This window comes from Oryctolagus cuniculus, chromosome 2 (assembly GCF_964237555.1).
Source record: "Oryctolagus cuniculus chromosome 2, mOryCun1.1, whole genome shotgun sequence".
Lineage (NCBI taxonomy): Eukaryota > Metazoa > Chordata > Mammalia > Lagomorpha > Leporidae > Oryctolagus > Oryctolagus cuniculus.
The window spans coordinates 59,369,093-59,383,502 of NC_091433.1; the positions used below are offsets into that span (position 1 = coordinate 59,369,093).

At 35.7% G+C, this 14,410-nt stretch overlaps 2 protein-coding genes across 7 annotated transcripts in view; one reads left to right on the forward strand and one right to left on the reverse strand.

Annotated features, from left to right (window-relative positions):
- Positions 1–14,410, reverse strand: part of LOC100352479 (casein kinase I) — a 182,903-nt gene that overhangs the window by 140,475 nt on the left and 28,018 nt on the right. The window lies entirely within an intron of this gene.
- NEIL3 (nei like DNA glycosylase 3) overlaps positions 1–14,410 on the forward strand; it is a 59,977-nt gene that overhangs the window by 32,855 nt on the left and 12,712 nt on the right. For all 3 annotated transcript variants that reach the window (XM_051832546.2, XM_008250076.4, XM_070068308.1), the window contains exons 5-6: positions 6,263–6,337; positions 7,908–8,074. In XM_051832546.2, coding sequence (XP_051688506.2) covers positions 6,263–6,337; positions 7,908–8,074 — 242 coding nt within the window. The remainder of the gene's footprint in view (positions 1–6,262; positions 6,338–7,907; positions 8,075–14,410) is intronic.

A 14,410-nucleotide genomic window follows, 5' to 3' on the forward strand; every position in this document is an offset into this window, starting at 1 on the left:
AAAGATCAGTGAAATGAAGAGCTTGTCTTTTAAAAAAATCAAATTGATATGCCATAGGCCCAACTAACAAAAAAAAAAAAAAAAAAAAAGAAAACAAAAAGAGACCCAAAACAATAAATCAGAGATGAAGAAAATGTTCCAATGGATAGCACAGAAATAAAATGAATCATTGGGAATTACTACAGTTTATGCCAACAAATTAGAAAATCTAGAATGGATAAATTCCTGTACACTTACACTTACAATCTAACAAAACTGAGTCATGAAGACATAGAAAACCTAAATAGACCAATAAGCAAGACAGAGTTGAATCAGTACTAAAGATCCTCCCAACCAAGAATCATAGGATGAGATGGCTTCACTTCCAAATTATACCAAACTTTTAAAGAACTAATCCAATTCTTCTCAAACTATTCAAAACAATGAAAGGGAGGAGATTCTCCCAAACTCCTTTAATGGGGCCTGCATCATCTTAATTCCAAAACCAGGAAAAGATACACAGAAAAACTATAGACCAATATCCTTGAAGAACAGAGATAGAAAAATCATGATCAAATACTAGATAATCAAATCCAACTACACATCAGAAAGATCATCCAGACTGAGTGGGATTTATTGCCAGTATGCAGGATGATTCAGCATATGCATATTAATAAATGTGATACATCATATTAACAAATTGAATAATAACTATGATTTTGTCAATAGATGCAGAGAAAGCATTTGATAAAATTCAATATCATTTCATGATTAAAAAAAAAACTTAAGCAAATTGGGTATAAAAGAAACTTTCCTCAACACTTCAAAACAAGGTATGACAAAACCACAGCAGTATCATACTGACTGAATGGGGATCAACTGGAAGCATTTCCACTAAAATTGAGAATCAGACAAGAATGCCCATTTTCATCATTGTTATTCAATATAGTTTTGGAAGTTTTAGCCAGAGCCATTAGGCAAGAAAAAGTAATAAAAAGATACAAACTGGAAAGGAGGAAGTCATACTATCCCTGTTTGCAGAGGACATGATCCTATATAGAGAGAACCAAAGACTCCACTAACAAACTATTGGAACTCATGAGAGAGTTTGGTAAAGTTGCAGGATATAAAATCAACACACAAAAATCAATACCCTTTGTTTACACAAACAATGCCTTGGCTGCAGAAAGACTCTCAAAATCAGTCCTGTTCACAAAAGCTACCAAAAAATATAAAGTGTCTTGGAATAAATTTAACCAAGTATGTTAAAGATCCCATAATAAAATTAAAAAACATTAAAGAAAGAATGAATCGGCAGTTCCAAGATGTCAGAGTGGAGAGGGAGCTTACTTCTCTCTTTCCAATCACCTTCCAAAGGCATACAAACCAATAGAGCAGGCGTCATTTTGGACATACATAACAGCTCTGCCAACTCGTGTCTGCACCCAGCAATCAGCTGAGCAGAGACTCCTGACTCTGGTAGGGAGAAATAACAGGTGGCTAGGAGTTTGTGACTGTGTGAAGCTTCTGAACCAAGACTGTGCAAATCAAAACCAAAATGAGGTTTCACCTCACCCCGGTTAGAATGGCTTTCATACAGAAATCAACAAGCAACAGATGCTAGCAAGGATGTGGGGGAAAAGGCACACTAATCCACTGTTGGTGGAAATGCAAACTAGTAAAGCCACTATGGAAGACAGTTTAGAGATACCTCAGAAATCTAAATATAGCCCTACCATATGACCCAGCCATCCCATTCCTTGGAGTTTACCCAAGAGAAATTAAATTGGCAAATAAAAGAGCTATCTGCACCTCAATTGTTTATTGCAGTTCGGTTCACAATACCTAAGACATGGAATCAACCTAAATGTCCATCAATGGAATACTGGATAAAGAAATTATGGGATATGTACTCTGGAATATTGCACAGTGGAATAAAAAATGAAATCCATTCATTTGCAACAAAATGGAGGAATCTGGAAAACACCCTTTGGGACAGATATCATATATTCTCCCAGATCTGTGACAACTAACTGAGCACCTTAAAGGCAACCTGTAGAAGTGAAACTGATACTGTGAGAAGTAATGACTATCAGCCCTTGTCAATAGGGTGACTGTTGAGGAAAAACTTTTTTGTATTTTCTTATTCTACTTAATACCATTGGATCTTAGGTGTTTAAATCCAATTGAAAATTGATCTCTGTTAAAAATAAGAGAGGGAGGAGATGTACAGTTTAGCACACATTCCCTCAGACTTACCCCAAAGGGTAAAGCTAAAAATCTGCCTTGGGTATCCAAATCCCATTACATTGGCAGGTACACATTTCCATCTTACTAGTTAAAGTGATCAGTTTATGTATATAACTGATCATAAATATAGGATTAAGTGTCAAAGGGCTAACATAAATAAGGCCAAGTGTCTGCTGTTAACTGATAGAATTAAATACGAGAGAATGATCCAACAGGGGAAGCAGTACACACAGCAGATTCATAGGATGACAAGTGCCCTAAACAGCACTCTGGCCTCAGAATCAGCCCTTAAGGCATTTGGATTTGGCTAAAAAGACCAGGAGAGCATTTAAGGCATGGAAAGCCAAGACACTGTGGCAAAACATGACCTACATGAAAGAGTTCTGTGAGTGAGATCCCGGTGGAAAGACCATCAAATAAGGAGGTACCTTTCTCTGAAGGGAGGCAAGAACTACCACTTTAATTATGGCCTTGTCTAAATAATGTCCGAGTTTGTGGACTCAAGAGGCTTCCATAGCCTTGGCAGCTCATGTTAAGTGCCTTGCGTGATCACTAACATCATAAATAAGAGAGTCAATTGTTAAATCAACAACAGAAGTCACTGTGCACTTGCTCCCCATATAGGATCTCTGTCCTTAATGTGTTGTCCTATGAGAATTAACAGTAAAACTAGTCTTCAAACAGTACTTTATACTTTGTGTGTCTCTGTGGGTGCAAACTGTTGAAATCTTTACTTAGTATAGAGTTTATCTTCTGTATATAAAGATAATTAAAAATGAATCTTAATGAAGAGTGGGATGTGAGAGGGAGTAGGAGGTGGGATGGTTTGGGAGTGGGTGGGCAAGTAAGGGGGGAAGAACTGCTGTAATCCAAAAGTTATACTTCTGAAATTTATATTTATTAAATTAAAGCTTTCTATTAAAAACGAAAGAATGACTCAAAATATGCAAAAATCTTCCATGTTCATCAGTTGGAAGAATTAATATCAAAATGTCCATACTACAGAAAGCAATTACAGATTCAGTGTAATCCAAATCAAAATATCAAGGACTTTCTTCTCAGATCCAGAAAAAGCAATGCTAAAATTCATATGGAAACACAAGAGATCTCAAATAGCTAAATCAATCAAACAGCAAAAACAAAGCTGGAAGATTCATAATACCAGATCTCAAGAAATACTGCAGGGTATTTATAATCAAAACAGCCTTGTACTGACACAAAAATAGGCATGTAGACCAATGAAATGGAATAGAAACCCCAGAAATTAATCCACACATCTACAACCAACTAATTTGACAAAGGAGCTAAAATCAATTTGTGGAGGAAAGGTCAACCTCTTTAATAAATGGTGCTGAGAAAATTGAATCTCTACAAGCAGAAATATATAAAACAATACCCCTTATATACAAAATCAACACAAAATCAACTCAAAGTCATTCAAGGATCTAAATCTATGACCTGATATAATCAAATTACTAGAGTAAAATATCAGGGAAACTCTGCAAGATACTGGCACAAAGATTTCTTGGAATACATCTCAAAACCACAAGCAATAAAAGCAAAAAACAGACTAATGGAATTACATTAAGCAAGTAAGCTTCTGCACTGCAAAGGAAACACTCAACAAAGTGAAGAGGCATCTGACAAAATGGGATAAATATTTGCAAGCTATGCAACTGATAAAAGATGAATATCCAGTATGTATTAAGAGCTCAAGAAATGCAACAACAACAACAAAAAAAATCCAGTAGAAATGGGCAAAGGATACAGATATTTTTCAAAGGATGAAATTCACATGACCAACTGACACATGAAAAAATGCTCAGAATCGCTAGCCATCAGAGAAATGCAAATTAAAATCATGGTGAGGTTTCACCTTGCCAGAGTTAGAATGGCTGTCATCCAGTAATCAAAAAACAATAAATGCTGACAAGGATGTGGGGAAAAAGGTACCCTAATCCACTGTTGGTGGGAATGGAAACTAGTGGAACTACAAGGGTAGATTCCTCAGAAAACAAAATAATTCTTCCATATGACCCATCTGCATACTATGAATTTACCCAGTGGAAATTAAATCAGCATATGAAAGAGTTACTTGTACCCCCATGTTTATTGATGCTCAGTTTCTGATAGCTAAAATATGGAATCAACCCACATGTTCATCAGCTGATGACTGTATAAGGAAAAATGTGATACATGGAATACTACTCAGGCATAATAAAGAATGAAAACTTGCCTTGCAATCAAATGAATGCAACTGGAGACTATTATGCTTAGTAAAATAATCCAGTCTCAAAATGACAAATCTGTTTTTTCTGATAGGTGGCTTTTTTTTTTTTTTTGACAGGCAGGGTGGACAGTGAGAGAGAGAGAGACAGAGAGAAAGTCTTCCTTTGCCGTTGGCTCACCCTCCAATGGCCGCCGCGGCCGGCGCGCTGCGGCCAGCGCACCACGCTGATCTGATGGCAGGAGCCAGGTACTTATCCTGGTCTCCCATGGGGTGCAGGGCCCAAGCTCTTGGGCCATCCTCCACTGCACTCCCTGGCCACAGCAGAGAGCTGGCCTGGAAGAGGGGCAACTGGGACAGAATCCGGCACCCCGACCGGGACTAGAACCCGGTGTGCTGGCACTGCAAGGCGGAGGATTAGCCTAGTGAGCCACAGCACCGGCCCTGATAGGTGGCTTTTAATAAAACATACCAAAAATGTGTAGGAATGAAAGACACTTTGTGATATAATTGTCATTTTTAGCCCTTGTTTATACCCCTGTGGAACTGGCATTTTCCTGCTTTTTACTTGTTGAAGATTATCGTTAGTGGTGATTTAAATCTGTGAATATAGAGCCAATTAAAATTATGTCTTTGCAAAAACTGATGAAAGAAAGAGGGGAGAGGAAGGAAGGCAAGAGTAGTCTGCCTACACTTGCATGAAATATGTTCACTTATTAATAAAAAAGGAAACATGTTTTAGAAGTACAGAAGTTTTAAACTTTAAGCAACTGAAGAAAAAATATGGTACTTTTAGAATGACTTAGGTGGTTTTGGTTTTTAAACTCACTGGTGAAATACCTTCTTACTGTATATGTGGATCTTTATGTGTATGCACACACACATATTCAAACACATCCAGTAAAGATGAGGCATTAGGCAGAAGTTCTTCTGTAATTACCATTGAAAGCACATATGCCAAGTGATAATTTTTGCAAGGGTAACATTAAGATTTATGTTAGGCTTTGTTACAAAAAATATTTCTTAGTAAGCTCCGAGTTCTTCCATCTGTTAATAAGTATTTTGGTTTTCTTAATTTTTTATTTTTATTTAAAATATAATTTTACATATTTGTGGGGTACAGTGTGATGTACAATACTTGTATATGATGTACAATGATGAAATAGCATATCCATTATCTCAAGCATGTTTTGCTTCTTTGTGTGGGGAATATTAAAAATATTTCCTAGCTCCTAGCTATTTTGGAATTTTCAGACAATTATTATTAACTATAGCTGTCCAACTGTTCTAAAGAGCATTAGAAGTAATTCCTCTTATTCTGCTGCCCCTGCCCCATATACATTAACTATCCTTTCTCTATGCCCTCTGGCCAACACACATCCCAGGCAAGTGTTCTGCCATTAGTGTACACAAATGAATTTACCTTGTTAAAGCGTGATGACATTGATAGTCATCTACTCCTGTGCCTATATTTTCCTTCTTATTTATTTATTTATTTATTTAATCTAGCAAGACTTTTCAAGATGGCTCATAGACAATACTGGAACTTTAAAGCTGTCTAATATATGAGTCAATACATATTTCAATTTAGAGTTAAAATTCATAAGTAGGAATATTTCTGTCAAATATTTTATGTCAAAAATAAACTGTTGACCCCAAGTAGATACATGAGGAATAGAATTCTAGAAAACATGAATATATTTTAACTCTATTTACAGTTCTTCTTAACAGAACTGGCAAGAGGTTTTTTTTTTTTTTTACAATAATGAACAAATCATTGTTATAATAATGTTTTTCCATTTCAAGGTTTGTCAGTTAACAGATAAACAGACCCATCACCTTGTGAAAATGGTACGCGATTTCAGCATTCTGTTTTACAAGGTAAAAACACAATTTTTCAACTATGCAAAATGTTAATGGTTTCCATTTCAATTGTACCAAAAATGTTAAAGTTGTATGTAGCCATCTAGTGGTATGAGTACAGAGGTACGATAAGGGAGTATGACATTTATGGATGTAATTAACATCTTGAAATTCTTGGTCATAGGTCAAGTCCAAACTTGTCAAGCTGTAATTATATTAAATTATTTTTGTATTTGTTTATCTTTATACAATTTGGGAAGAACTTTATTAGTGTTTTACTTAGACTCTTGTTCTGGTTTTGGATACATAAAATGTAGCAAGTTTAGAGAGGTAGACCTATTACTTGGGAACAAATAGACCTTAACCCTATCAGGCCTTGCCATTATACTGTCTATGTGGTATGGATGATTTAGATAATGTCATTTGAATTTCTTCATCTACAAAATGGGATAGTAATAGTTCTTTATCTACCACAAAAGCTATTTTAACACTGCAATAAGTTCTTGCTAGCATGTAAATTTTAAAAGTGTATATATTGCATATATAAAGTTCAATAACCACACTTATTTTTTAAGCAAATTATCAAATATCTGTTTTGCTTCCATGATTCATTTTCTATATTCTATATTCTTGGGTTTTTTTTTTTATGTGTTCAAAAAAGCAGGTACTGTAGCATTATTCATTAATTGGCCTGAAGTATTAATAAACTTTGTGCTTTGTATGTCTGTCTGCCTTGAGTAACTATGGCTACTTTTAAATTATATATACTCACTTATTCTTCCAGAGAAGATTACTATGGAAAACTGCCAAATTTTTACTTAGATAAAATTGAGTATGTCAATATTTCCTTAAATTAATGTTAATTGTTTGTGTAATTTTCAGCTCATACAAAGTAAACTGTATCTCTGTTGCTTTAAAATGCTCACACTGCTGTCAACCCAAAAATATTTCCTCTGTAAGAACTTTGATGTATGTGAGGGGAATAAATAAGGCAATGACAGACAATATCAAAATATCTTTTGAAATAGAACTTATATTAAAATGGAACATTTCTCTGCTAGGATGACATTTGAATTTTTATTTTTATTTCTAATGAATGTCTAAGGTTAAAAAAAGAAAAGTCCTTTTTCAGATCAACAAAGAAGATCTTGTTAAATTTTGTATCCTAGAAGCAAGTTTTCTGCCTATTGTAACTGAATGAGCAGCTTAGCTTTAAAGCTAATGCAGTCTTTTTGTTATAGCCACATAATTATATTTAATTAAAAAAAGAATTTTAAAAGCATAAAAGACATTTAAAATATGAACTTTTATATCTCATTTAGATAAGGGGACAAAGCTATGCAAAGAACAATTTTGAATACTAATAAGATAAAATAATGACTTAATTATTTCATACAAATCTAATGCAACACACATTACTGAATATTGTCATACCTTTATGTCTGATGAAAGACAAAATTATACAGACATATGTATAAACATATAAATTCTTAACAGATTATTTTCAGAGATAACTTTTAAGAATATATCTTTGTCTTCTTACAACATTGCTTTACAGATAACATTGTTAATTTGTCTTTTTTTTCAGTGTCTCAAGACAGGATTGGCCATCTCAAAACACTATAAGGTTTACAAGCGTCATAATTGTGGTCAGTGTCACTGCAAAATAACTGTGTGTCGCTTAGGGGAGAATAATAGAATGACATATTTCTGTCCTCATTGTCAAAAAGAAAATCCTCAACTTATTGACATATGGTAAGAGATCTAATTTAAAGTGATACTGTTTGCCTCCATTATCTAACTAAATAGAGTTTGTAAAAAGATGGAATTAAATGTATGAGTTTATGTTGATGCCAAAAAAATACATGAAAAAGTACATTTTATGAAAAAAATGCATGAATTTCAGAATTGCTTTAGCACCAAAATAAATTCATACTTTGAATTCCATTTTTTAAGAACTTTTCAAAGTAGCTTCCTATATGAGACTATAAACTAAAATTACCAGAACAAATATGGACTATATTAAATACTACAAAAATTCTAGTATACTATACAGGGAGTTTTGGAATGCCCTATAAAGAAGGTGTAATTTGAAATTTGCTTTAAAAATTAGATTTTTGGTTAAGTAAAAATGCAAGCATATTAATTCAATAGGAGAATGACCACACACCTTGAGCCATTAATAAGCAAGTCATATTGGAGAAATGATAAGAATACTGGGCAAACCTCACAAAGCCTCTAAGTGGTTGAATAGTGAAAGCTAGTTCTTTTTATTATTATTATTTATTTAAAGATTGATTTATTTGAAAGGCAGAGTGACAGAGTCAAAGAGAGAGAGAGAGAGAGAGATCTTCCATATTGCTGTTTCAATCCCCAAATGGTTGCAACAGCTAGGGTTGGGTTAGACCAAAGGCAGGAACCACGGACTCCACTGGGCCTGTGGTGGGTGGCAGGATTTCAAGCCCTTGAGCTACCATCTGCTGCTTCCCAGGAATGTTAGCAGGGACCTGGATCAGAAGCAGAGTAGCTGAGACTCAAACCAGACTCAGATAAGAGATGCAGGTGTCCCAAACAGCAGTTTTAACCCACTGTGCCAATCACCTGCTCCAGAAAAAAATTTTAGAGGTAGGATAGAGTCAAATAGTAGTGATCATTAGTTAGTTCTGGGAGTGGTTAATGTCTTTTCTAAATAAGTATACTAAGGACTTTGATTTTTAGCATAGTTAGGAAGGAAAGTGAAAAGACTGAAGACATTTATGAAGAGCCTCATGCTGAGTTACCAGCAAGCAACGGTTACCAGATCTGAGGTCAACACTGAAAATAGTACCTTAAATCAGTTTTTTATATGAAGGTTAATGCAAGAAGCACAAAGCCAAACATTAGAAATGTTCACTTTATGGGCTTGGGAAAGTTGGTATAGAATGGTAAAGATATATCAGTACTGGTTACATGAACTAACAGTAGAATATTCAGAAGAGATGTCTTGGGCACAGAACAGGGTGAGAGATAATAGCGGGAGGGTCATCAGCACAGTACTGAGAGTTGAATCACTTTCTCAGTTCACTGAAAAAGAATAAAGAAATGAACCAAGGTTTAAGCTTCAGGGGATACCCATCACTACAGAGTAGGAGGACAAGTAAGCAAAGGAAACAAAGTGATAGGACTGAGAAATGGGAAGAGAAGCAGGGCATGACTGGGCTGTGGGGAAGTCCAGGAAGAGGGAGGCGGCTTTAGTATCTGTGTAGAGCTGAAAGCACTGGGATGGAGGTGCTGTGCCATGTGGACCCCAGTGTATGTGTTCAGACATACATCTGGAGCTGCTTTTCCTTCTTCTTGTCCCTTTGTTTCATTGTTTGCATTACTCCTTGTCCTGTTCTCAGCTACTTTCTCTAAATCGCTCTGTAGCCCTTTCCCCTCAGCTTCTTTGCCTCATTTTACTGTTATGGAGATCTGAAATATGTTTACATAATTAATTGTATTTATGGTACACGTTTATGGTTTTCTTCCTTTTCATGAACAAGAACTATTTTTCATAGTATTCATACATCAGTGTACATTTATTTGACCAAATGTGTTTAACATACTACCTGGCAGATAGAAGATCGTCAGTATATGTTTACTGAATAGATGATTCAGATGCTGTTTTCTGTGGATTGGTAGCTTTTGAGATACAATTTTTTTATTCTTACAAATCATTAAATAAATGTTGTTTATCATATAATAGGATAATTGCCAAATCCAAAGGTTTTTTTAAACTAGGTTTTAAAGGTTTAAATGTTCCCCAAAAGAGACTTAGGGTTATCTATGAGCTAGGGAAAGCCAAACTACACTGAAAATGTTGTGAGCTTTGTAATCCCTCCTCCTTTCTAACCTAATTGTGTTTTATATATTGGCATTTAACTTAAAACTTTTGAAAAACCAACTACACACTGCAAAATAAATGTATATATAATTTTAAAAGCTTGAAAAGCAGGACTATTTGCCCTTATCTTAATTTTTTTATGACTAAATATTTCCCACTCATTTTCTGGATGAGTGTTTGACCATTTTTTATGTCGATTAAATTTTTCCCCTCTTAATTTAAAGTTAATTCAAATTATGTTGAAAAACCCAGGAGCAATGGTCTAAATCTTTATGGTTCTTCAGTTCCTCAAAACTCATTCAATTCCTTCATGAAGACTTCCCAAAATTTTCCAGTTTTCATTGGTTATCCATATTTTAAATATTTTTATATTTCATATTATACTCTAGCTAACATAATTTATGTATTTATATTTGATTTATTTACTTTATTAGTGTTTTCTGTGTGCTGAGTATTGGGAATTCAAAGATAGAATAGAATATTCTATCCCCCAAAGTGCTCTAGGTCCAATGTAGGGGATAAATGAATAAATAGATAATTAAAACATTTGATGGAGGTTCTGAAATGTTGGTATGATTATACTAACAGCAGTGGAAAATAGTTGAGGGAAGACTCAACCCTACCAAGGAAAGATAAGGAAATCTTTCTCAGAGAAGTGACAGTGGAGCTTAGTGTGAAAGAAAATGGGAGTTCATCAAGGTCAAGAGGTGGGAGAAGGATTTTCTGGAAGAGAAAACAGAAGTGTGCAGGGGAAACTGCTAGTCCGTTTGGAGAACTGCGCCAAGGGCATTTATTTTGTTCATTTAAAAAGACTCGTTCTCTTAAAAAGCATCTAGTTTGGAAATGTGCTGACTATTGGTCACAAGTTAATGAAAATTTGCTGTTTGCAAAGCAATTCTTAAGGCAGGTCCAACCTGGCACAGATTCTTTAGAGGATGGAGCAATTAAAGGGCAAAGGAAAACCTGTGATGGACTAGTATTAACATGATAAGCTTGTTTGGGAAGAGAGTTTGATTGCATAGTTACCATGCTTAAAACGTAGTTTAAAAGGAATTTTTTTGGACTGCAACAAAAGAAAACCAGTTCAACTTATCAAAATCTGAAATGGGGAGGTATGGGTCATGTGATCAAAATGCATATTGGGATCATTAATAGAACCAGTGGGGAAACTATAGGGACTAAAGGCTCTGGGACTGGACCCATGAAAGTGACCTTGCCTGCACTCTCTACAGAGAATAAGTAGAAAGAATAAAGACAGATCACAGCTTCTGTTTAAGCTTCTTATGACAAACCTCATTATAATAAAATCATCCTGGTTTCAGTAGAAGACATAGATTCTGGAGGGTTTCCAGAAATGTTGGTGCTCCAAGAATAAGGATGCAGAGTAGACTGAATGAAATGACAATTAATTAATTTGGAACAGATATTGGGCAGCCACTTGGAAGTTCTATTTATCCAAATTTTATTTAAATGCTACTTTATTTTGTATAAGCTTTTTTTGGTCTTATTCACACTTATGTTGGTACTTTTTAAAAAGAATAATCTGCTTTATTTGGACACAGAAAAGCAGTTGCTTCAACCACAGCAGGGGATAGATAGTGACAGGGAACGTTCATTTTAGATAGAGTGGGCAGATAAAGCCCCTGTGGAGGAGACTGTTGAAAAGATCTGGTGACTTGTTAAGGTCTGGAGGTGGAAGAGAAGTTTTCAAAGATATCCCAGAAATTATGAAGTCTCTGACTTGTTCAGGGAAGAGAAAGAAGGCAAGTGTTGTTGACCAAGGAAGAAGGATGAGAAAAAGAGAGATCCATTATGGCAGGGACCAGAGAACATGCAAAGCCTGCTTGACTGTGAGAAGTTTCCATTTTATCCTAAGTGTAATGGGAAGCCTCTGGTTGGAAGTTTTGTATATGTGCTGCCGAAATGAGCACTGGTGGAGGTTTTGAGCAGGCATGCAATAACTGGTTTACATTTTAAAATACCACTCTGGCTGACATGGGGAGAACTGACTTTAGAGAGCTGAGAACTTCTGGAAGGTTTTTGAATAGAAGAGTAACCCGGACTGACCAGTGTTTTTGAGGATATTTTGGGCTGCTGTGTGGAAAAGCAATTCTCAGCAATAATGCAGAAGGTAGATAATGGTGATGCGGAACAATGTGGGAATGGTTAAAAAAAGAAAGCATTGAATTTAGGTACTTTCCAACAAGTCAGGATACAGTTATGACCTGAAAAATAGTGCAGGTGATGAGGCAGTCTTGTTTATGAAAAAGAATTTACATTATCAAGAAAAAGTTCAGTCCTAATGTGATTAATTAGAATGAGAAGTTACAACAAATTATAATTTTAACATACCACAATATCGGAAAAAAAGTTCATGCCTAGAACAGCTGTGTAGTTACCTGCATAATTTTTCCATGTTTTGGCTTCATGCTCCTTGATTACCTTGTTAATAGCCACCAACAATATTCTGTTTTTATTACTGATTAGAAAATTGTCATTTAGCTTCACAATTGGCTGTCCATAATGATACATCTCTAACTCCCCTGTTATATTATGCTTAAACATTTCTTCTTGACTGTAAAGAAGCCCTTAGAGCTGTGGTTTTCAAACTTTTCAGGCCTGTGTGCACCAGCATCTCCTGAAGGGCTTGTTAATATACAGATTGCTGAGCCCACCCCCAGTTTCTGACTCAGTAGTTCTGGGAAGGGCCCTGAAAATCTGCATATCTCACAAGTTCCCACATGATGCTGATGCTACTGGTCTGAAGATCTCTGAGAACCCTAGTCTCTTGATCTTCATTTGCTTTACTTTCTGTACCTCTACCAGGCTTTTTGTGATTAGGGGTGGGATGGTGCTTAGTTTTTGTGACCTTGCAGCCAGGGTCCTAATGACCCATGAGGAAGAAATGGAGAAGCATCTCTTGTTCCCTTCCTCCTACTTGAGGTTAAAGACAGAATCTACCTGCTCCTATGGGTATTGAGCAGATTTAAGGTGGTGCTGGCTGCACATAGGCCTTGCCTAGAACCTTAGGACTGCTACAATGGCAGTACTCTCAGCCTCCAGCACGTGGCTAGAGTTATTGCTTCCATTATTCTTTCTCCCCATAGGGAACACATCAAGTGTTAAGTGTCATTAGCTTCATGATAAATTTGCCCCTGCAAGAATCTCTCTAGGATTTTCTAGTGGAGTAAATGTTAAAAGTGAAGGGGGAAAAGTGTTAAAGATGACTTCCAGGTTTTGGCCTGATCCGTGGAGTGCATGCTGATACCATTTACTGAGACAAACTAGTAGCCTTACAGATTGGAGGATCATGAATTTTATTTGCAATAATTTCCTGTAGCTGCTGTGAGAAATGACCACAAACTTAACAGCTTAAAGCAACAGAAATTTATTCACTCAAGTTCTGGATGCCAGAAGTTCAGCATGAGTTTCAGTGAGCCAAAACTAAAGCATGGGCAGGGCTGTGCTCCCTCTGAAGGTTCTTGCAAAGTATCCATCGCCCGCCTCCTCCAGCTTCTGTGGCTGCCCTCATTCCTTGTTTGTGGTCACATCACTCCAATATCTGCCTCTGTAGTCACACTGCCTTCTCTTCTGTGAGTATCACAACTCTCCCTGTCTCTCACAGAAAGATGCTTATAATTGGATTCAAGGAACTCCTGGATAATCTCCCGAGGTCAAGGTACTTAAATTTGTCTGCAAAGACTCTCTTTCATTATAAAGTAATGTTTATAGATCCCTGGTATTGTGACCTGATGTCTTTGAGAGGTTATTATTCATCCTGATACATGTTACATTTGAGATTCCTGTTATGCATCTAAGTGGAGATTAGAAAGAATTTTATTACTGGGTAATTAAGAAATAGAGCAGAAAGAAAACTTCCAAAGCATCCATATGTAACAATAAACATCTTATGATTATTGCAATCTTTAGGACAGAAGAAGATGAAAATAGTGAAAAGTTGCAGCACACTGAAAATCTGAAGGTCATTTATCTTGTGTGTAATTATGAAAATATTACATCATGTTGCCTTTCAGAGTAAGTTAGTAGATGGCAGGGATTAAGTCAGATTAGCAAATTCATAGTCTAGTGTTCCACAGGAACAAGAAATACTGAATGGCATTAAAAGTCAAGGTACATAAAGATAAAAGAACTATATTAAGATGTATCTTATTTTCAGAATTCCTTTCAGTGAATATGGCTATTTATTATTTTACTAGACAAGACTGAAT